The sequence below is a fragment of the Festucalex cinctus genome, chromosome 15, assembly GCF_051991245.1.
Source record: "Festucalex cinctus isolate MCC-2025b chromosome 15, RoL_Fcin_1.0, whole genome shotgun sequence".
Classification (NCBI taxonomy): domain Eukaryota; kingdom Metazoa; phylum Chordata; class Actinopteri; order Syngnathiformes; family Syngnathidae; genus Festucalex; species Festucalex cinctus.
The window spans coordinates 12,030,325-12,053,562 of record NC_135425.1 but is presented as its reverse complement, the minus strand read 5'-3'; the positions used below and the strand labels follow the sequence as shown (position 1 = coordinate 12,053,562).

General features: G+C 39.1%; 3 protein-coding genes across 8 annotated transcripts in view; 1 reads left to right on the top strand and 2 right to left on the bottom strand.

Annotated features, from left to right (window-relative positions):
* wdr70 (WD repeat domain 70) overlaps window positions 1–7,061 on the bottom strand; it is a 42,558-nt gene extending 35,497 nt beyond the window's left edge. Inside the window, exons 1-8 of the mRNA XM_077498139.1 lie at window positions 7,003–7,061; window positions 6,163–6,216; window positions 5,993–6,076; window positions 5,828–5,918; window positions 5,183–5,411; window positions 3,974–4,033; window positions 3,774–3,907; window positions 1,729–1,882 (exon numbers count right to left, since the gene is read on the bottom strand). Of these exons, the coding sequence (XP_077354265.1) occupies window positions 1,729–1,882; window positions 3,774–3,907; window positions 3,974–4,033; window positions 5,183–5,411; window positions 5,828–5,918; window positions 5,993–6,076; window positions 6,163–6,216; window positions 7,003–7,024 (828 nt within the window). The 5' untranslated portion in view covers window positions 7,025–7,061. The remainder of the gene's footprint in view (window positions 1–1,728; window positions 1,883–3,773; window positions 3,908–3,973; window positions 4,034–5,182; window positions 5,412–5,827; window positions 5,919–5,992; window positions 6,077–6,162; window positions 6,217–7,002) is intronic.
* Window positions 7,062–7,324: 263 nt separating this feature from the next.
* cplane1 (ciliogenesis and planar polarity effector 1) overlaps window positions 7,325–23,238 on the bottom strand; it is a 31,042-nt gene continuing 15,128 nt past the window's right edge. For 2 of the 4 annotated variants that reach the window (XM_077498524.1, XM_077498527.1), the window contains 23 exons: window positions 21,029–21,967; window positions 19,856–20,011; window positions 19,712–19,787; window positions 19,581–19,627; window positions 19,185–19,443; window positions 18,787–19,104; window positions 17,263–17,733; window positions 16,220–16,395; window positions 16,081–16,144; window positions 15,953–16,007; window positions 15,724–15,879; window positions 14,653–14,816; window positions 14,323–14,530; window positions 13,733–14,169; window positions 13,516–13,657; window positions 12,108–12,296; window positions 11,944–11,980; window positions 10,719–10,844; window positions 10,456–10,636; window positions 10,327–10,376; window positions 10,119–10,256; window positions 8,856–8,965; window positions 7,325–8,757 (listed from right to left, as the gene is read on the bottom strand). In XM_077498524.1, the coding sequence (XP_077354650.1) occupies window positions 8,534–8,757; window positions 8,856–8,965; window positions 10,119–10,256; window positions 10,327–10,376; window positions 10,456–10,636; window positions 10,719–10,844; window positions 11,944–11,980; window positions 12,108–12,296; window positions 13,516–13,657; window positions 13,733–14,169; window positions 14,323–14,530; window positions 14,653–14,816; window positions 15,724–15,879; window positions 15,953–16,007; window positions 16,081–16,144; window positions 16,220–16,395; window positions 17,263–17,733; window positions 18,787–19,104; window positions 19,185–19,443; window positions 19,581–19,627; window positions 19,712–19,787; window positions 19,856–20,011; window positions 21,029–21,967 (4,723 nt within the window). In that variant the 3' untranslated portion in view covers window positions 7,325–8,533. The remainder of the gene's footprint in view (window positions 8,758–8,855; window positions 8,966–10,118; window positions 10,257–10,326; window positions 10,377–10,455; window positions 10,637–10,718; window positions 10,845–11,943; window positions 11,981–12,107; window positions 12,297–13,515; window positions 13,658–13,732; window positions 14,170–14,322; window positions 14,531–14,652; window positions 14,817–15,723; window positions 15,880–15,952; window positions 16,008–16,080; window positions 16,145–16,219; window positions 16,396–17,262; window positions 17,734–18,786; window positions 19,105–19,184; window positions 19,444–19,580; window positions 19,628–19,711; window positions 19,788–19,855; window positions 20,012–21,028; window positions 21,968–23,238) is intronic. The other 2 variants (XM_077498526.1, XM_077498525.1) reach the window with 2 other exon arrangements.
* The window catches only part of LOC144002876 (protein FAM222A-like), a 55,479-nt gene continuing 50,120 nt past the window's right edge, over window positions 17,880–23,238 (top strand). Inside the window, exons 1-2 of one of the 3 annotated variants that reach the window (XM_077498528.1) lie at window positions 17,880–18,072; window positions 18,607–18,763. The gene's annotated coding sequence lies outside the window, so the exon portion shown is untranslated. Of the gene's footprint in view, window positions 18,077–18,606; window positions 18,764–23,238 lie in introns of all 3 variants that reach the window. The other 2 variants (XM_077498529.1, XR_013278834.1) reach the window with 2 other exon arrangements.

Below are 23,238 nucleotides of genomic sequence, written 5' to 3'. Positions count from 1 at the left end.
ATTCAGAAGTCACTTAAAAGAACACTTCCAATACTCAAATGCATTTAATATCAGAAAATTACTTACTTTTGATACTAAAATACATAGACTTTTTACTCAAGTAAGGTAACTTACTTTGACTATTTATTTTCTGATCACTTTCAGGTCCTTTACATAACAATTCTACACGGGAGGTAGCAAGCGTGTATGAAAAAACATTTGCCTGGTAACCAACAATCCGCTCGCTTAAACACAGCAAAACATCAGCAAGCCATTAGCGTCCCCGTCTTTGTAAACGCAGGTGCAACAAATCCACTGTTGACTCCTTACGGCAAGTGCAAAGCATTGTTTTGCACACAACAACAAAGTGTTCCCTCCTGGCTCCACCTTGATGCTATTATGCATTGGCAGGGTTACCCTACAACCAACAACACAGCAAATCAGATCCAGTTTGTCCTGAGTAGCAGCAGCACAATGCGCATCAAATGACGGATACTGATGAAAAAGCAGAAAAAAATAAAATATCCAACCATTTACCCATTCGTACGATGTACAATTTAGAGCAAGGATATTCAAAATAGGTTCTGACCAAGATGGGTTTTATTTGATGTTTTTTTAAGCTGGTGGCAGAATAAAATTTAGCAAAAATCTGGCTTTTTTGTGAGGGAGATTTTTGAATGTGAATTTGATTGGAGTCTTTGACTTATGCCAGGGGTGTCAAAAATATGGCCCACGGGCCAGAACCGGACATTTGGCTGTTACTTAGGATATGATGAAATAAGTTGGCCCTCATTTTTATTAAAAATTTCAGACAACTGTGCAGTAAGAAGATAATAAATAGGAATATTTTCAGAATGTACGTTAAATATTGTGAGCTATTGTTATTTATACGTTATTAGGCCACAAATGTATAGGTATGGCCCACTTGAGACCAAGTTAAGGTAAACATGGCCCCAGAATTTAAATTAATTTGACATCCCTGTCTCGTGCTCTAATGTGTTAATGTGAAAATTAAAAAATAAAAAATGTCAGAAGAGCTAATATCGTCTGTTTAAAATGGCTGGCTGATTAATCGGTCAGGCCCTAATCAATACTATACAAAAACAAATTATGTAACACCATATAACTACCACGTATATCATCTGGAGCAGTTTACATTCATTATTTGATAACATGACAAAAACATCTGTCCAAACAAAATCGGTTCATTTTTTGACGATTTTAAAGGAGCTAATATCGGTCAATTAATAGATTGGTCAAGCCCTAGTTGAAAATAAGAGTGCACCAATCACAATTTTCTGGCAGATCTCAGATTCCCAATACTTAAAAAGTCTGATCTGCCGATCCTGATTTTTGTCAATCAGATTTTTTTTCTTCTTGTTTTATTTTAAAACATTGCCCAACACCTGTGAAAACAATACAAACAGGTTGTTTTGACAGAACATGATATGATTCTCACAAATAAAAATTAGTCATCTCACAACAGAAGACGACAGTGGCTGAATTTTTCAGACCTCAGGGACAAGATCAGTTTTATCGTCTTAAGGGATCGGACAATCACAATTCATTCAAATTTGAGTAAATCGGCGACGATCCCTAGTCCGGGCTGATGGATCAGTGCACCACTAGTTCAAACTAAGGGACATTTACGATGTACTTCAAAACAAAAAAAACAAAAAAACAATAGTGTTTGGCATGGCTAGCACAGAATCCTCGAACTCGGGCTTTTAAAGTTCAATCAAGTCGCACCTTGGTGTTGACCATATCGACGATGTACTGGTCTCCCTTGATGCACTCCATCACATTGAAGCCGTCACGGTCCAAGACCTTGGCCTGCGCGTTTCCCGACACCACCAGGATGCGGTCCCCGGTGATGCTGTACTGCAACGCTCGGATCTGATGACTTCAAGGGGACAATCGAAACTCAACAGTGCAACCACAAAGGATACATTTTGCTGTTTAGTAACAAGTACAGTGTTCCCTCGTTTATCGCGAGTGTTACGTTCCAAAAACTACCCGTGATAATGGAAATCCGCATTAATTAAAAATAAATAAAATAAAAAAAAATCCCATTAATTAAATATATTTTTTCAGTTATTATTTACGTTTTTTTTTTATTATAAATGTTTTTTCATTCAACATATAAGTTCTTTTTTCATCTACATTCATTTTTTCCATTTTTTTTTAATTTACTTATTACAGTATACTCGGAATGTAATAACACTTAATATTGAGGCACTTACTTACTAATGCACGCAAAGATTGAGTTCCTCCACATATTGACTCGCTTCACAAGCATATTACGCTCACTTTCATCTGACCATTCGCGTGGATTTTAAACATAGAAGGGCCAAAACACGCCTAATGAAAATTAAACTGCACTAAGAAACTAGCCACCAGAGGGTGCTGGAAACGCACAAATGGAAATCAACCTGACCTTTTTAACAGATGTGTAGCTTTTAAATGTTGTCAACATTACGACGACAGTATTATGGCAGTTTTGATATCATGATATCACGATATTGCCGTTATCGTTACATCCTTACAGTATACAGCACAGTATTTTTTTTTTCATTTATTAAGTTTTTTCGTTTTTAGTATGATTTTTATTTTATTATGAATGCTTTTTCATTCGTTTTTTTTTTCATTTACAGTAATATTTTCCATTAAAAGTATGTTGTTGTTTTTAATTACTTATTACAGTATACGGAAAAGTATATATTTTTTCATTTATTATATATGTTTTTTCATTTTAGTATGATTTTTAATTAATTAAGAATGGTTTTTCATTCATCACTTGGTTTTTTTTCCCATTAAAAGTATGTTAATTTTTTTTTTATTTACTTTTATAACACAGTATATATTTTCTATCTTGGGAATGCAATGTCGTGGAGAGACAGAATAAACACCATTGTAAAGGTCTTGTCGAGATGAATCCGCGGATGCCCATATGTCCCCAGTCGGATGTAGGGTTCGAGAAATACAGCCGCGCACAGACCCAAAAATAAAAACTAAAAATAAACCAAAAAGCGCATTGTTTAAAAAAAAATAAAAAAAAAACACGCTGTAAAAAATCCGCAAAACAGCGTGGCTGTGAAACAAACGAGTGAACACTGTATTTCACATTTATATAATGTCACTGGCATTTGCTTTCTCGACAAGCAAAGAGGGGTGGGGGAATCCCAATTAAAATGGATTTTTGAAAAAAAAAAAAAAAAAATGCCATCCCGCCCAGCCCTAAGTTGCACGCATGAGCGCGACAGTGCATGCGAGCCAAGTGTGCACCACTTAACCCGGCTGAGATTAGCAATTTAGGTCACTATCAAATAGCATTAACGCAGCGGGAAGTGGCCGGAGCATCAACATATCGGCTGCGCAGCGTCAAAAAAAGTTCAAAGCAAAAATGAAATTGAGGCTCAAAGTGGCAAACATCTGTGGAGTCGGAAGCACGGAAGCTCCCGGAGAGAGATGTAATCAACTTAAATGTCCGGCTACAAAACGGAGAGGTCTGCTGGAAACCACAAATACCATTTGGATCTTTTTTTTTTTGCGCCGGTGAATCACACGCAAACAAACAGTCGCTACCATCTGCTTGTAGGATAAACAATTGTGTGTGCGTGGTGGATGTTGGGGATGTGGCACGACACGCACATGTGTCAGGGCTTCTCTGCAGCGGTGGGAAATCACCGAGTACAAGTCTTTCGGTACCTTGACTTACGGGGTTGTCATTTTGATTTTTGACGTCTATAGTCGTGAATGGCACTGAATGAGTCAACTCAGGAAAGTGGACCCACCAATCGCACGGTTGCAGGGAGCGGAAGGCCTGCAGAGCTCGGTCCATGCCGGCAAAATCCCAGAAGCGCACATCGAAGTCGTAGCCGCCCGTCACCAGGCGGGCGCCTGACGGGTCCAAGGCCATAGCGGACACCTGAGGAAAGGGACGCAGGGTCAACTATCGTTTGCAAAAGGAGACGATGAGGAGGTGGGCGGGTACCGTCTTGGTGCCGTGTAGCAGGGTGATCTCGTGGGTGTCCGGAATCTTCTTGACGGGATTCTGTGGCGGGAAAGAGGAACACGGAGTGTTGTTGTGTTTCAATGATGGTTTTCGGATTTGTTTAGAGGGCTTAGCTGTGGTGGTGCAGTTGATTTTATTATTGTTACCCATTTGAAATACATGAAAAAAATAGGAGTCCATTTTTTTCCACTTTTGGCATTTTCTTTGATTTAAAGTTTTTACAATTACAGTATTTAAGGTCATTTTGCTTTTTTACTTTTGTTGAAAATTTATTTTTATTTTATTTTTTTTAAATCATTCTTCATTCTCTTTATCTCGGTTGTTTTTAACATTTTTTACCATTATTCAAAATGCTATTATTGCTTGATTTTAATTTTGTACAAAATATTATTTCAATCAAATTTACATAACTTTTAATAATGTTTAAATAAACCAACAAAAGTCTGCATTTTTTTATATATTTGAGATATATAAGCAACAATCATTTTTGTCATTTTTGAAAATAATTTCAAATATTTAAAATAAATAAAACAAATAAGACTTTGCGACTGTTTCATTCCATTCTTTTTTCTGCAACTTTATCTTATAGCGTTGAATTAAAATTATTTTAAATATCTTATATAAATGTCAATCCTTTTGAAAATTATTTAAAATCAGCATGCACACCTACTTGTTTTTTTCCCCCCCCATTTTTAACAACCTTTAATAGTTTGACGTATAGTTTGACTCAGTGTGGATGAACTTCTCCTGGGTGCCTTTCCTCACAGGGTTGTTCTGTGCCCCGCCATGTTGTGGTATGCGTGTGTGTCTGTGGGTACAATCATGGCAATCATTGGCTTTTTCTTTTTATTGTATTATGGATGTTTTAATTGTTCAGCACTTTGAGTTGCATTTGAATGTATGAAAGGTGCTATATAAAGAAAGTTTGATTTGATTTGATATATAAATTATGTTCATTTTTTATTTTCAATATTTAAAATAAATACCAATCAGCCTGATTTTTTTTTTAAATAATTTTTACAATCTTTACTATAGCTAACACAACATAATAGTGTGTCTTTTGATTTTTTTTTTTTCATTTAAATTATTGTTAAACTACCACTACAAAATGGTGTTTACTGGTGCTGCCATCTAGTGGAGGTGCCTTCAAACAACAGCGCACAATCTGGAGGCATTATCATCACATACGTCATCCTCATCGTCCTCATCATTTTGCTCATCCTCATCTTCGTCGTCGCTGTCACTTTGAGGGGCACCGCCTTTGTAACCAGGAGGAAGAGGGGGTCCAACCAGATCATCATCATCATCATCATCATCATCATCATCATTCTCCTTCTCCTCATTGTTTGAGTCTTTTTGGGGTGGTGGAGGGCCAACAGGTTCGGAGTCTGAACTGCTACTGTCCGTGTCCTCTTTTCTGTAAACATTGAACAAAACAACCAAGATTGACGACCTACTTTTAAGCATTAACTTTGTCTTGAATCCCTAATTTGAAACCCTAATTGTGTCTTAAAACCCTACATTGAAATTTGAAACTCATCTTAAAAACTCTACTTTGAAACTATAAAGGCTTGAAAACATTTTGAAGCCCTAATTCGGTCTTGAAACCAAAATTTAAAAGCAACATGAGAATTATATGAAAGAAAACAAAAAGTAAAACCTTAACACTGTCTTAAAATCCTAGTTTGAAACCACCCCAATTTCAAGATCCTGTTCTGAAATCCTACTTTAAAACCCAAACCCAGTCTTGAAATCCTAATTTGAAAAGCTAAATGTGAATTGAAACCCTATCTTATCTTATATGTAAAATGGGAGGCAAAATAAAGCAACTACCTGGAGGTGGCTGCGGCCTTCTCCGTGTCTTTCTGTATGAGAACCGATGTTGAGCTTTCGCCTTGCGCCTCCACTTCCATCAGCCTGTCATCTGAACAAAACAACGTTTTAAGGGCATCAAATCTGGACTGTAGCAAGACGAGCGTGCAGGTTGATGTATGTCACCTAACACTTGGCGACTCCTCTCGATGGCCGTTCGCCTGGTCTGTTCGAAAATGGCTTCCAGGTCAAACGTGCGGGCCTTCTTTCCTGGTGGTGACGAATTTGAAATGGAAAACTTATCAGAAGTGCACTTCAAATATCATGAAGTACTAGTTTTTTACCCTCATACATACCAAAGCCAGAAAATCCCATAACTGAGGCGATGTCGCCATCGTTGTTCATCCTGCCTGATAATTAGGATTTTAATAAAAGAAATGTTCAAGAAACGTTCACTCTAAAACTAGGTGAATATCACAACCACAGACTTCACATTTTCTTTTTGAAAAACTAACCATTTTCTAGTCATTCATATAACAACTATCCACTGTGGGTAAATTCCTGTATACTGTGTGCACTCATGATATGCAGATTAAACACATACAAGCAATGTTAACATTATTATCAAGTAAAATGTTAGCACATTTACATTCTTTTGTTTTACTTTAATTCATCTCAATATGCAATAGGTCTATGATACATATATAAAGACATTAGAAAATATTTAATTGTAAATTTATCACTGCAATTAAAGTACTTCCCAAATTGTACTCATTATCAATTACCATAAACCGACATACATTATTTTAATCTTAAACATTATATATTTTTAAACAGTTATATGGATGTTTCCTTCCTCAATGCTGTTGTTGGTGTTTGTTCGTGATTGTACCATAAAATGTACGTGTCCCTATCTATCCATAATTTTAACTGCTAAATCTATATTAAAGGGTTCGATAATCAGTTGACAGAATATAGTGTAAGTAAGTAAGTAGTACTAGTTTGTGAGGGAAAACAGCAGCTAAGCTAACACAACACAGGCTAAAATCTAGCAAAAGCGAAGTTTCCTTCACATACAATAACTTACACAAAGGCGGAAGGAAAACCTAAGGAAATACCGTCAACGGGGACTAACATAATGTTCCAATTGCAATTTATGTTGAAATAAAAGATAACTTAGAGCAAAAATTGAGTACCTTCGGTGTTGTTAGAATCCATGTTCGAAACGAGAATTCTTCTTCTACGGAGCTCTTGTCTTATCGATAGTGCCCCCTCGTGTTTCATAAACGAGGTGACGCATGTCTTCATGTTTGAAGTACAGTATGAAATACAGTAACTGGTATAAACATAAAGCAAACTTTATTTCCTTTTTCAATCCAATTTAATTTCAAACTCGAGTCAGAAAACACCAGTCATTCATGTCCTCTTCATAATATGATCAATAACGGTAAATATATGCACATTTTGAACGTTGCTATCATTCAAAAGCTGTTTTTACACATTGAAAAAAAAAAGGTCACTTTTAACTCATTCACTGCCAGTCATTATAGAAAATTTTTACATTTCCAATACTCACGTGATATTCCATTCAATAATTATATATAAACCGAATCTACCAAATAACAGAATAGACTCCCTACTTTTTGTCCCGTCCCGTTCTTTTATAATTGACAGCAGAAAAATGTAGGTTTGCCAAAATACAGCCATTTCTCCCATGGACTCTGAAACTGTGTTTATTTCCTATAAAATGGGGCAATGATGTCATCTACCGGTGGTTGGGCATCAGTAAAGTTGTTTCCAAGTTTGATATTTACAGTGGAGCATGCTCAGATTCGCCCCCATTTAGCACCGCTCTAAAAAATACAATTGACAAGTATACTTGTCAAAGGCAGTGAATGAGTTAATTCCAAAATGAGCCCCAAATATTATTCCATGATTTGCAAAATGCTTTCTGAATATGACGACTACATATTTGGTGGATAGATAAGCCTTTTCCATGAAAATTACCACAAATAAAACCTTATTTGATTGTGTTGATAGTTCCAGATATAGAACAATCTGGACACAACTATAAAGTCAAATTTCCATAATATGTATCTTTGAATAGAAGTAAGAAAAAAGATAGAAAGTGAACTTTATTTCTGACACTGTACTGTGTAGAAAAGTGAGAAAGTAGAAAAAAAAATCAAGCAGAAAGGTTGCACATAATTTCCAAAACAGTGTACATATTCCGTGCTTCTACAAAGTATTCACAGTTTTACTCACCCACACACACACACACACACACATACTTTTTATGTTAGAAGTTACAAACTTATTACAAAATTTCCCCCTCCAATTCTACACAGATTTCATAACGTGACAATGTGGGGAAAAAATTACGACATATGTACATAAGTATTCATAGCCTGGGCCATGAAGCTCAACGGACATAATAATGCCCTTATTTGTCTTTAGCATTTTTTTTTTTTTTCAGAACTCATGGTTAGGAAAACTTATGGCAAAATACCTGCACAAACAGAAAATGTGAACTACGTTACTATCCAAATAGTGGCCATATGTTGTGATATTAAGTTCATTGTCGCCCTCTAGTGGTGGGAAGCCTGCAGCTCACACATAAGCAACATTTTTGCTTGCAACACAACACAAAATAAAAAAAATAAGAAAATAAAAATTGACCACCCCTGAATTCCCTTTTGTTTTGATTTGTGCCTGAGATGCAGACAATCATGTCTCCCCCGCGGCCGCCATCCTCTCAATGGCCGCCCAATCGACCTCGCTGAGGCTGCCGCCGCTCTCCCACAATTTGTCGACCCAGTCCATATCAGTCACAGCCGCTCGGCTGCCATCGCCCTGCTCGTCCATAAGCTCGGAGAGTAAAAGATTGACGTCTTGCTGGTCCTCGCGGGATCTGGCGGCGCTGATTGGACGCTCCCTCGACAGAGACGTCCCTAATATCGGGAGATAAGGTCACAGAATTAGCGGCACTTTCCAAAAGCATTGGAAGGATTGTGATGCTATGATGGGATTGTGAGTTTATGGACGCTACCTGGCCTTTGCTGGAGTTGAGGCCTCTCATTATCCCCTGAAGGTCTTCCAGGTGCTTCGGCAGTCCAAGGACGACGCTGGCCATGCGTTTGGCCTGAGGGACGCTTCAGACTTTTCCAAAAAACCAAAGAATATTTGAATTAATTCAAATTCATTGAACTCCCATAGGGCTGTGCAATTTATCGGAATTCAATTATAATTTCAATTATTACACTCCACAATGACAAAACCAGTATCATCATAAAAAACATTATTCATACTAATTTTGAGTTGTTTAAATTTATCCATTTGCACCGTTTTTAAATTTTAAAATAAATACATGTAATTTAATAAACTTTGTTTCATCCAAAAAGAAAATTTCAAATGTAAACATTTTCTTGTTTTGTACCAAAAAATAAATCATGATTAATATTTTCTTCATAATCGAGCAACCCTACATTCCCAAGTGTCTTAGTGACATTGTGGCAAAAAAACAAATTATGTAAAACACACGCACTGTTGACTAGGGCTGGTTTAAAAAAAAAAAAAAAAAAGAAACATAAATAATCTATATCAAATCGATTTTCCTTTTCAAGCCTGATATCAATTAATAAAACCATGAATTAATCTGTTTCGATTTTGCAGCAATTAGCATTAGAATATAGCAAAGTTTCATCATTATTCGCAAATCTGTTTAAAACAATGGAAAAAGAGCTTTTTGCAACATCGCCCATGTTGATCTCTTATACTCCGCTGCCGCCTGCTGGCCGTAAGAGCTAACTAATCTTTAACTCATTCACTGCCAGTCCAGGAAAAAAATCATCTTTGACGTCTAAAATCGTCTATGGCAGTGAATGTGTTAACATAAGTAACTTGTGAAATTCTGCACATTTTGAACATTGTAAAATACAACTTAATCCCAGTCTCCACAAATATATGCATTATTATTAAATTCATTACTGTTAAATTTTGCTGCGTTGCGACTGGAATTTCCCCCAGTACAGACTTTCCAAGTAAGCGGTCGTCATTAATGGCATGTTAAAAAAATAATGGAACTTTAAAGTAACTCAAAATGAACGCACTCATTTTGACACCCCTAGATTGAATTGAAGTGAATCGGGAAAAATCGAAATCGATTCTTGTGAATGGAAATCAAATCGAATGAGCAAATTAGAATCGATACCCAGCCTTACTATTGACATCACAATTTGGCCAAATTCAGAGGGTCTCGCTCACACACAAGATTGAGGTGTCGAGAAAAGGCAACAGAAAAACAAAATGGTACCCGCGGTTGCCAGAGGTGGGCGGAGCAGAGGAAGACCTTCCGGCTGGAGGATCACCAGGAAAGGGGCTTGTGCAAAGTTCATCTGCCAGCAAGGTGGCGTCATGGAGCCTCTGGTTGAACTGTTTCAAAAGCAAGGCCCTGAAAACCAAAGAAAAAAAGAAATCAACTTTTCATGGTTCATGAAACAATTATATGTATCGAATCTTACTTTTGCTTTTCTTGTGTGTTCCTTTTGCTGAACACTTGAATGCTGGATTTCTACAATGAAAAAAAGAGCACAGATGAGCGACCGCACGGATGATGGGAAAATTCTTGACAAACTAGTGAACGATCAAACCGGAGTTGTGGGAAAAGGTTTGATCTCCCTCTCGCGCAGGCTGGCTCTCTGTTTTTGATACACTGAGTGTCTTTCCCTCTGCTTGCGTCTCATCCACATCCTCAACTCCCGTCTGTTGTCATCCTCGTCGGGAACGGAGCGGCGTGGGGCCATCTGCCGACCCGCTTCTTGCTGCTCGCTCCTGCTTGGCGGTGCGAGCCGCGTTGTCGTTCAGCTTTGTGATAATCGTGAGTCATTTGTGACTGATTGAATGGGGACTTTACCTGCTGTCCAGCATGTTGGATAACGACGCATCCAGGTCGGCCTGGGATATGTAACCTTCTCGCACCAGACCTTCCAGGATCGCCGCGGTATCGGACAGCCCCGTCTGGTCCAGACTCTCGTCAGTCCTGGAGGATGGCGCAGTTAAAATGCGAATTAACGAACAGAGGACTGAACTTTATTTGGGATCAATCAGAGGCACTTTAAATGGTACCAGGTGTGAGATGATTCCCAGTTAATGTAGTTATGAGTGGGTGTGAACACTTATGCAACTACATCATTTCAGTTTATTTTTACTGCCCCTTCTCGGAAAAAATGGACAGTCAAAAAGCTACTGAACACAAATAGAATTAGACTGAATGCTTATGAAGTAAATTGAAAGATAAATTATGTGAAAACTACAACGTTTTAATTGAAGTTGAAAGATAAATGAATAAACAGAACTGAGCAGTATCACAGAGCTGGCAATGATGATCAGTTGTATGTATGGAAGTGGGACTTAGACAAAGTTCAATGTCATGCCCATTGAAAATGAATGGGGAAAAAGTTCATATTTAACGTCAAATTGTGCGGTGTAAATTGGAAGTATTATGTGGGAGCTGTTTTTCGGAAAAAACTGAGGAGAATAATAATCCTAAGCAGCATTCCCACAAAAATTGAATTTCGAATTGCTACTGTGCCTACCTGTGGCCAGAAAATGAAACTGCGTTTCCATTATTTAAGTATTTAACACACACGTCCACTCAAAAAAACTGCAGTTTTCCTTCTTCGTGTACACAATGCGCATATGACGTCACATCTGCAGACAGAGGGCGGGAAATTCAAACCCAAATCCAGTCTTGAGTGAAAACTATTGGCCAGAGATTTGCAGGAGTTCCCATTATGAACAGCTAAGGTGTTAATCTACTCATTAAAAATGTTTCAGTCATAAATCGTCAAATAAAAAGACTATTGTAAAGATATTTGGGGACAAATTGAAGCTTTAACAGCAGAGCGTTTTGAAACTATTTTTCTTGGTTGTATTTCTCGGCAATGGGGTATGAAAACTTTTGATATCTACTGAAAGCAAGTCTCTTAGGTAAACGTTCATAAATTAACAAAAGTCAATACATCATTAGTCAAATACCATTATTAAAATCTGAGTAAATAATACTATTATTGATTTTTTTTTCCTTTTCAGGGTAATCATAATACTACGTGTATGTATATAGCTTAAAATCCACTTACTCGTCAAATGTTTCCAATGTTACAGTTGACAGATGTTCTGTTGAAAAAACAAAATATGACATAACAATTCATTGTAATGAATGGTAGCTAATTACATCTAAATGACTACAAGTTGGCCGCTGCACATTGGTGAGAAACTGTCCGAAATAATGAAGAATCTTTACTCGGAAGGCTCTGTTGGCTGTGACGAAGCTGAGCGGAAGTCCGATGCAGAGCCGACGGCTTTCTGTCGGGGTTGAGGTTGACATGAAACACATGCTCGTCCTCTTCCTCTTCCTCTTCTTCCTCTTCCTCCTCCTCCTCCTCGCACATATCAAGTTCTGGTGTGGCGTAAGATTGATGCTGTGGGGCTCCTTTGTGGTGAGTAAAATGCAAATACTTATTATTTCAACTCTCCTTTTATATTTGTTTCATTTGGAACACCAAATGCGGCATTGACCTTGTTCGTTAGAGGTGTGCCAAAAAAAAAAAAAAAAACATTTCACATAAGAATCAAGATTCTCATTTACTATGATTCAGAATCGATATAAAATGTCCCAAAATATATTTTATTTATAAGCGGTTCAGATAGTGGATGGATGGTGCCCTTGTCATGTACACGATTTACCAATTGGGGGCAGTGTGGTTCCACATGTTCAGATTCAGATACATTCTTGTAGCTCCATTAAAAAGTAAAAGAAAAAAAAAAGTTATTTTGCAGTATGAAGAGCATATGGTTGTGAATACTGTTAAGATGCTTCTTTGTATACACCCCATCAGCGTTTTTGGACGAATAGTTGTTCTTTTGAGTGACAAAAGTGCCGCGAGTAGCTTGCTAGTTAGTGTTAGCAAGTCAATGGCGCTTTCCATTGTGCCTTGAGCTAGCTACGTTCGGAGAAACAAGCTAAACAAAGTGTGTTTGCATTTCAATGTGCAGTGTGTGTAATTCTCTTCGTTTTGAGTCTTTAGTTTTAACAGTTAACATCAACTAGAGCACACATGTCGAGATCCGGTCCTCGAGGGCCAGAGCACTGGATGTTTTCTAGGCTTCTCTACTCCAACGCACCTGATTCAATGATCAGGATAATTATCAGGCTCCTGCGGAGCTTGCTGATGAGCTTAAATATGAATCTGCTGTGTTGAAAATGGGAGGCCTCGAAAACCTGTAGGGCTGCGGCCCTCGAGAGATTCAGTTTGACACTACTGAACTAGAGTGTAATATATGTCTTGAAACCAGCAACATTCGACTCTTTTTGAGAGACTGTTCGCTTTCTGCCAAACTGTACTCAGTCTGCTCAGGTAGCTAGAGTAGCAGTTTTGGAAAAATGCACTTTCAATCCAATTACGAACCTAATAAATGTAAAACAAAATGACACTTTAATGTTGCCATTTGTCATTCTGTTTTTCAAAGCAAACTGGAGTAGGTCACGATGATTCTTTGCACATTTATAAACTGAAGGAAAAAAATGTTAATTAAATCATTTTGAATCAAAAATCGATTCTGAATCGAATTGCAGAGCCAGAAATCAGAACAGAATGATGTTTCCCATTGTGTGTTAGCATTGATAGGCGGGTGAAAAACAACAAACTTACTAGTTTCAAGGGTGTTCTTTCTCACACTGATGTGAGTGTGTTTTGGCTGCATTTTGGGCTCTTCAGCTGGGAGAGACAGTCTTACTGTTTTTCTTACAGCGGGCTTCACATTCGGAGGTGAGGCCGGGGAGACTTGCTGTGCCTACGCAAACATAGAATTCTGCTATATTTCTGTTTGCAAATTTGAATAAATGATGAATATAAACTGTTGAAATACCTCCTTTGGAATTCTGGACTGGGGCAGGTCCTTCTCCACACAGTCGGCGATGTTCTGCAGCGCAGCCAGCTGTGTATCCAGCTTGGACAGGTGGGATGAGAACCAGACTGCGGTGTTTTGCGATGCAGAATTGCGAGCTTCGTCTATTCTCGAGGTCTTGGTGGCTTTAGCAAGCTCGGAGTCTGTCGAATCTTCACTGTAATGCGGGGAGACTTTCTCTGGTAGCCTGTGGTGAGGTCCATCTCCTTTTGGTGTCTGCATGGCTGCAATGAGCTCTGAGTGAGAGAGTTCCTCGGAGTAGACTCTTTGTGGTCCAAAGTTGTGAGGTCTCTCGTTTGTCCTCGACAGGATGGATTTACAAAGCTCTGCGTCAGATAGATCCTCTGAGTAGACTCTCTCCGCTTCCCTGTTGGGCTTGGTGGTCTTCTTGTAGATATCTACAACATCAACACAAAAATACAGTCATGCCTTGAGATACAAATTTAATTTCTTTTGTGAACATGAACTGCTATAATAGATTTATTTATTTATTTTGAGGAAATAGCATTCTTTGATTTAAACACAACAGTCACCACTCATCATACCCAGACCTGTTTGCGTGAAGGTTTTGGGAGTTTTCTCATGGGCAGGGGGAGTACTCTTGATGACGGAAGTGGCGAGTGCGTGAAGCTGAGCAGGCGTGAATACAGGAGCGACGGAAGAAGCGTCTCTCGTTCCGGAGCTGACAGGAGGCAAATCCCGATGCTGCGTCCCTTCTTCGATGTCGAGCACGCTCAGGAAGTTGCGGCCGCGCTGATCCTGGCAGAAACGACAAAGACAAAGGTGTCTTCTACTCAAACTTATCTATCATAAAAATAATTATAACACTTTGACATTTCCTGTATTAGATAATGTGGCTCCTTGACTGGTTAGCATCTTACCAAATACGTCTTCTCTTGTAATGGCGGGATGTCATCTGCGTCTTGAGAAGGTTTCTCTCTGTACAGTTTCTCTAGAGTTTGTTCTTTCACCTTGCTTGCAGAAGTGGTGGCTAAATGTGAGGCATGAACAGACACTGCTTTGTCCACAAGCAAAGGAGAAGACTCTGGAGGAAGAAAAAAAGTAAACAGCATGACACTTTCTCATTCACCTGAGAATCCTTCCATCTATTATCTATATTGTTGCTGATATTGCTGTTGTTTTTATTATTCTTATATTGTATATTTGATGCCTGTTTTCTTGTGCTACTTGGAAATAAGTACATTTGTAATTGTATATAATTGTGACATAAAATGTGACTGGTTTCCTGTAAATTATCATAGAGATAAGGTGAAACATTGTAACTGAACTGAGGGAGTATGTTTTGATGTTTTGTTTTTGTCATCAGTTTGAGGTTCTGGTTGCGAGAAATATGTATAAGTTAATAGTGAAAAATAAGGTGTAGGATCATTATAAGTTGTCTGAACTTGTATCTATTCCTTTTGCTTTTGAGTACCACCTTTGTATAACTTGTTGTATTTTTTTTTTTTTTGTTTAACTTGATGTTACTCAAATAAATGAATATATATATATATATATATATATATATATATATATTAGGGCTGTCAAAGTTAAAGCGTTATTTGGGGGAAAAAATTTATTTACTGTAGAAAACTATAGGGAGCTGCAGTATTTACATGTTTAAGTTTTCATTTACATTTTGAAGACGTTCTGATGATCATGGGAGCACCCTGAAATTTTTTTTTTTTAGAATTTGAAACAAAGATGTCTATTCCTTATGATAAAAAAAAAAGATATTTGCAAATCTGAAGTTAAATAAACATGTTTTAAGACATTTCTGCAAGGCTTATAGTAGGATTTTGATTTTTAACACCAATTCCCCCCTCTTTTACGGAAAAATAATATCAACATCAAATACCGGCTACTAGCCTCCTTTGACTACTAATAATCTGTATCGGAGTCTATACAAGCTAACTTTCAGGGAAGAGAAGCACTAAAACCAAAAGGCTTACTTGGCTCCGTATTGGTGAAGGCATCGAGGCAGTCTGGGGGACTTTTACAAGTAGAAGCGAAGGCGTGCAGCTCGGCTGAAGTCGCCCTTGACTTGTCTAATAGTGTGCGACCAGACAGCATAGAGCGGTTGGATCCTGAGGGACTTGGAATGACAGCTGACGACAGCACAGAGACGTCATGACAGTGAGCTCAACCAGAAACGTACATTTTACAGTATTTCATACGAACCGCTTTGAATGGAAGCGTCGCGTGCAGGGGTGATTTCCTCTGGCTCCTCTTTTTTCTGGAAAAAATAATAATAATAATAATGAAAATGTTTGCGGTGTTTTGAGTAAAAAAAAAAAAAAACGTTCTACCTCATGCGTTGTTACAATGGTCTCATTTGCCAGATTTGTCTTCTTTTTGTCTCTCCTCTTCTGCCTATAATCACAGTTAGTCAGTCAAAAGGTTATCATGAAAACAAATAGTCAGTATTACACTTGAAGGTTAGCGTGCCTCTTGCTGGAGCCGGAAGAAGACGTAGTGCCTTGGTGCGTTTCGGCAGAGTCGTTGACTCTGAGCAGCTGCAGCCGAGCTTCTTCCGAGTTGCGCCTTCCCACCACTAAACCCGCCAACTCCTCCAGGGAGATGAGGCGAACCTTTTGGGATGAGCGAGGTGCCGGGGTGGACATCTATGGGAAACGGGGGCAGACTGAGTGATGCTCTTTGGCAGGGGTGGGTAAAAGTAAGCACAACATTCCCTTCCACGGCCTTATTAAAATGGGAAGTCAACCCAAAAATATTATTTATGTTCTATGGAGCCTTCACTCGTCGAAACACGGCATTCTGATTACTTTTGCGATTGTGGGACTTATTTATTTTTCAGTTTTGTTTGTCGTTGTTTTTTTTAATTAATTGAATAAAGAATAATACATAACAGCAGAACAGCCAGGGGGAGACAAATACACAGCAAAAAAAAAAAATCTACAAAAATATATTATAAAGCTAGCAGCATAATCCACTTGTTATTACCCATCTCAGGGGGCGGCCATTTTGCCACCTGCTGTCAACTGAAAATGACATCACAGTTGCTCAGTGTTCAGGTAACGACCAAACACAACTCGCATGTGTTCTGAGTTTGGTCATGTGACAATCACAATCTGAGCCATGATTGGTTGTCACCTGAGCCCTGAGCAACTGTGAATGTAATTTTCACGCAACAACAAGTGGCAAAATGGCCGCCCCCGAGATGGATAAAAACAGGTGAATTCATAGTCCACAAAAGCAACATTAATCAAAATTGTTTTTTGGACTAGTGGGGGCGCAATAAACATATTGTAAATAAATATTTTTTGAGTTGACTTCCACAGATTAGGTGTTTTTTCAGTTATTACTAGCTAATTTTCTGTTCATCAGGTCAAAACATAAGCAAAGCTACGGGTCTTTGTTTATATAGTCCAATGGATTTTTTTTTCTCTCAGTACTTTATTTTGCAGTTTGTTTGTTTTTTTTAACATCATATATTTGGCCCTTCGGCCCATTACGTTTACAATACTTACAGTTCTTGGTTTGGGGTCTATATGTAGAAGCTTAAGTTTGGGGGGTTCTCCCAACGTTAAATTAGGGACAAGGAAATGTTTATGAGGAGGTGATGAAAATAATTTGGGGAGGTTGAAGTGTCCTTGTGCTCCAGGTTGCAAGTGCAGCAGACGAAGGCCATGTGCCTTCGCCTCAGATGTGGGATTCTGGTGACGAGAGCTCCGTGTAGCGGACTCAGTGGAAGTGTTGTGGCTAAACCGAAGGAGTCTTTTCGGAGTCCTTTTCTTGTGTCTTTTCCTACCACTTTGCTCCTGGAGTAACTTGAGGCCCGAGGCTTGAGAGGACGGGTCGGTATGAATATTGCCAGCAGGGGGCGCTATCGTATTGGTGTTGGAGGTTATCAGAAGCCCTTCGGCGGATGGGATTAATTTCGTGCTTTCTTTGAAGTGAGTGTTTGTTGACTGCGCCTGCACAGAGAGAGGTCGAAATTCCTGAAAAGGAGAAAGGAGAATTCGTTTGATTGTGTGTTAAAAATTGTGATAAAGGAAGACGATTGACTCCAATGACAAGTGAATGAGACAAAGTGGCAATGATTCAATGAGTCATGTAAACATTACAGTAACAAACAAAGCGTCATCTTGCGTCATCTTTTAACAAGGTGCGCTCACATTATGACGTACTTCCACATCGCATGAAGGCTTTACCAAGACGCGCGCGTGTGCGGGGAAATGAAATGCACTTGAAGGCACGAATGCAAAAATGGGACTAGCCAACGAAAACGCTGATGAATGAACACAGTGCAGTTTCAGATTGGACATAATAGTTCGTGCGTAAGTACGTATCGTAGTTTGTCCACTTGGTCAGCAGTAACAGCTTCATTCCAGTCCAAATTTGCAATCCTCTTGCTGTGATTAATTAGAGTGACGGGACAGGGTTGCACTATATTAACTATATTATATTAGTGTTGTGATTAAATAAATAAATAAAATTTACCATTGATCTGTAAACTGAGCTAATGAATCCTTTGATTATTGATTATTACTGATGAATATGTAACAGAAAAAAGAAAAAAAAGGTGAAGGTTTATACTTTCAAGAATTTTGAAACCCAAATGTCCTCCAATTCTAGAATGACCCAAATAAAATCACACACAAGTTCATCCTTGAAGGACACGTACAAACGGCCAAAATGGCCGCTCTGAACCAAAATGGTAGATGTCTTGTGTTTTTTGTGGCACGGACGGCTTCCAGAGGCTTTTTTTTTTTTTTACGTTAGTCAAAATTATTGTGGTCATGTTTTATACAGGCTTCTGGGGCTGATTTTCTCTCTCTCTTTTTTATTTTATTTATTTATTTATTTTTTAGACTGTCAGGATAGAATGGTCACACCGTGCTGCCTACGAGATGCAAATGACTGTCCACCTGGATGAACATAAATGTGAAATTCCTCAACCGAAGAATGATAACGACATGCAAACTCGACACAGCGAGGCAGAAATTCAACCCCAAGCCTCCGAGCTGGGTATGTATCAAGTCAAAACATACCTGATAGAGTCCTCCTGCGTTATGACGAGCATAGGCAAGATTGCTGATATGATTCGGCGTGCTGTGTATGAGAGTCTGGTCGGCATATGGGAGGTTGTTCGACTGTGGATTGGGCACATGTATTTGTGATTGCGACGCCGCGGGGGGGTGCGCAGGTTGGGGATTTTGCTGTGGTGGCACACTGGTCATGCAAGGTGAAGGTACATAATTGTGCGAGGGGTTCACATTGGATTGAGCTAAATAGGAATTCTGCTGGGCATGCTGCAGATTAGAAAATGAAGCTTCCAAAACATCCATCAGGCTCATGTAGTTGATGTTCTGCAACACAGGGTTATTTAAATCATCAGGTTAGCGTCGATGCATCTCCTGTCCAGATGCAAATCCGGGAGCGATGTTACCTGAACCAATCGATACAAATCTTCACCCAGACGCTGTCTTATTGGCAGAGGCTGAAAAGAGGACGGTTGGCCGGGGCCAAAAGGATCCAGAGTGGGTGCGCCAGCCGTGGAAGTGCAAGGTTGAGAACCTGGATGGTCTAACGGCGTGCTGGGGTGCAGATTTGCTCTTGAATGGGGGACCTCTGTGTGAAGCGACGCCTGAGGAATTTGGGGGTTTGGACCACCTGGTGCACAGGTGACAGGATGGCTTCCGCCATGACTGAAGTTGAAACAAACAAACAAAAACAAAAAACAACAATGATGCTACAATTGCTGTACTATTATTTATCATATATAAAACTCAGAAACTTTTATTTCAAAGTTGTTATGCAGAAGAATTTGATCTTCAGAACTCACAGAGATGACGAGCTGGACGTCTCAATTAGTTCTCCTAGCTTTAAACTCTAAAATAATAATAATAATGCAGACATTTACTTAGACGTGGAAACTGCACTGTATAATCGCCATGCAAAAATATTGATACTGACCGCTTGAGGCGAGCACAAGTTTTCAGACGCTATCCCGTTGGAGAAAGACGACGACTGGTCCGTGCGGTCATCGCTGCTTTTGCCTGTGATGAAAACATGTTACGATGATTTATTATTACAGCTGAAATACCGACCGTGTGCGACGTTGTGCCTTCTTTTTCTGGCGTGACATCCAAATCGTCAAAACGCGGTCGCTGTGATGTGGAGTTGGCGATCGGAGCGCTCAGGTCGAGTTCGTCTGGCTCGTCGGGGAGAGCCGATCTGTCAGACTTGAGCTCCTCGGGTTCGTCTATGTGAGAACTACAAGAACATACATGAAATGCAATGTGCAGATTCTCAGACATGCAAGTCATGATGAGCCGTCAATGTTAAATTTAGGCAATTATCTAATATGGTACACAGTCAATTATGGACATTTTCCTCTAAACTGAGTCTGGTCCCACTCTATATAGAGTAAAATTTACACACAATTAATCAAAATTCAATTACAACTCAATTATTACACTCCACAAGTACAAAATCAGCATAATCATAAACAAAAAAACAAAAAAAAATTATTAAACTAATTTTGAGTTGAGTTGATTAAATTTACACATTTGCACCTTTTTAAAAAAAAAAAAAAATAACTATTTTAATAAATGTTTCATCCAAAAGTAATTAGAAATTAGTGTTTGAAAGAATTGTATTTGTCTTATGTTTAAACATTTTCTTGTTTTGTACCATAAAATAAATGATTATCCTATCGTGATTTCATCGTGATTGATATTTTCTTCATAATCGAGCTGCCCTACTTGAAGAGAATTAAAAAATAATAATTGGAAAACAAAAAGTTACACAAGTGAAAGGAACGAACGCCTTCAGCTTGGGAGACCGACACTCTACCACCTGAGCCATGCCGCTCCTACTGTTTACTGTTTAGTTATATTCAAGAGGAGACCAAAAACTGAAGATTACATCAGGAGCTACATGGCTCATGGAGTAGATCTCCCAAACTGAAGATGTGGTTTTGTTCTTCAACCCTTGAGTGACTTTATTATTATGATTATTATTATCATTATCATTATTATTAAAATTGTGAATATTATTTTTATTATTAATTAGTGCAAGTACCCCAACGTGGCCCGGGTTACAAGGGCCCTTTATAGTTGCTCACAGCTCTAGTTATTAATTTTACTGTCTTCCAAGTGTAAATTTGACTCTATTTAGACTGGGACCAAATTGACTCTGTTTAGAGTCAGTTTTACTCTACAGTATTTACTGTAGTTTCTGAAATGTGCGATGAAATGTGAGGCTTTTCTGAGGAAAGAAAAAACCCACATAGACAGTTCTTCTTGCTCTGTGTTGTGATCCAGTTCAGCGACTGGCGTGTTAGCTGATCTTGGGCTGTCGGCATCAACGCTGCTCTGTCTCTCTATCCTGGTTCCCGCCTCGGATTGCAGCACCGGGGCCGTGAGCGTCCGCCGTTCTTCCGAGCAGCCTGGCCGGAGCAGATGCACGAACCTGCTCTCCAGCAGGCTCATCGAAGTGAGCAGCGCCGGCGCGGAGGTTTTGACGCGGATGACTATCCCGTCCTCGCATTTTCCTTCTCCCTTCGGCTTCTTCTTCTTCTTGCCGGTGTGCCCCAGGAGCACCCTCTTGTCGGCCCAGCGCAACATCCACTCCAGCAGCCTGCCCAGTACTGGGTATTGGGCCTCTAATTTAGAATCCAGGACGTGTTGAAGTTCCACGATGGCTTCCCCCAAGACGCTTTGATTAGCGTCAAAACCGGAGTCTCCCTTTTGATGCCGGAGACTAAACAAACCCATTTGCCTCCCTGTTTTAAGATCCGACAGAGCAGAGAGGTTGCTTCTGGATTCGCAAGCTTCATTCCAGGCGACTAAAGTGTGCAACTCGGGGGTCGTACCGTGCTTCACCGGCCTGCGGCAGCACCCGGCTCTGAAGACCGGGAGCTCGTCGCCGCAGGGTTTCCTGCCATCTCTTTGCCGGCGTTGCACGGTGGTGAGCACGTCAAAGGTGAGCGAGTGCAACTCCCTGTCGCGTAGATCGGAACAAAAGGATTTGAGCAAGGGAGGCTCGCCCCTGTCGCTGCTGTCCTTCTCCAGCATGTAGCTGAGGAAAAGCTCGAGAAAGGCGAGGTACTCGTCATCGTCGAGCTCAAATTCCCAGGTGCCAATGATGGGGAGGGAGGGGAGCACTGCATCCTCTGTTGCTCTCTTCGTTGGAGCGGCAGTGCTCTTTGTTTCAATTTTTACTTTCCTGTTGGAGACAACGCAATAAGTCACACCACAGAGAATCCTTCACAATGTTAATTTCGTTAACGAAAACGATACAGGAATATTTTCGCCAAAACGCATTTTTCACCAAACAAATACTAGACTAGACTAGACTAAAACCCTCATTAACTAATTCAAACCCCAAAACATGTAAACATGTTTTTTTTAATACTTTGTCCTTCACTCCCAAGAAGATATTTACATATTTTTTTTTTTTTTTATGGAAGCACATACAGAAGGTTTGATGCAGCTTCTGACATGAAGAGGTGGCTCAAATCAATGGTAGTTATTACCCAAAAAAAAAACAAAAACAAAAAAACGCCCAGCAGGTGGCAGCAGTATATAAGAGATCAGCCAGGGCCATGTTGCAACAAGTTTTTTTTTTTTTTTTTTTTTTTCAACAGGAATGTGAATATTGATTAGCTATATTCTAATGCTAATTGCTCCAAAACGGAAACATATACAAATATACTTTTTATTCCAGATGAAAGAAGAGACTTTAAATCTAGGATCCATGTTTTATAGCAATAAAACATAATATTCTTAGGGACTTGCAAAATCAGTCAAAATCCAGTAAAACAGCCGGAAGCGAAGGGGGTTGCTTCATTGAAAATGTCTGGGAGTGAATGAGTTAATAAACAATAACTGGGACCAAATCAGTATGCATTTTCATCGACTAATGAAGATGAGACAAAAATGTACTTTATTTAATAAAAACTGGACTAAAATCTGTGGACATTTTAGTGCACAAACAAAGATGAGACGAAAATTATATGATTTTTGGAAAATCCTGTTTCTGCTAATATGTCACTGTGACACTGTCATGATGTGACACACCCCTTTTCAAATCTGCAGCTAGCGAGTGCAACATGTACAATAACAAGGGACAGCCAGGAGGTGGATTCATGGTGAAAGGTTAAAAATAAAGAAGTAAATAATAGTTATAATTTAACGATAATCCAACGGCTATAACGTTCCAACAATAATGTTAATCTAACCGCTAACTAATACTGGCTAATTTACTAGCTCGTAGCATGGAGCCATAGTAGCCACTGTAATTGTGTGTGAACTTGTGTGAAATAGTTTTAGATCTGAAATGTTCAACATTATCTGCTGACAAAAATATATATATATATATATACAGGGGTAAAATGATTGTCCTGACTAAAACATTGAGTTTTTGTTGACTAAAACTAGACGAATAAAATGTTTTCTTGGACTAAAAGACTAAAATGCTAGATTTATAGTCGACAA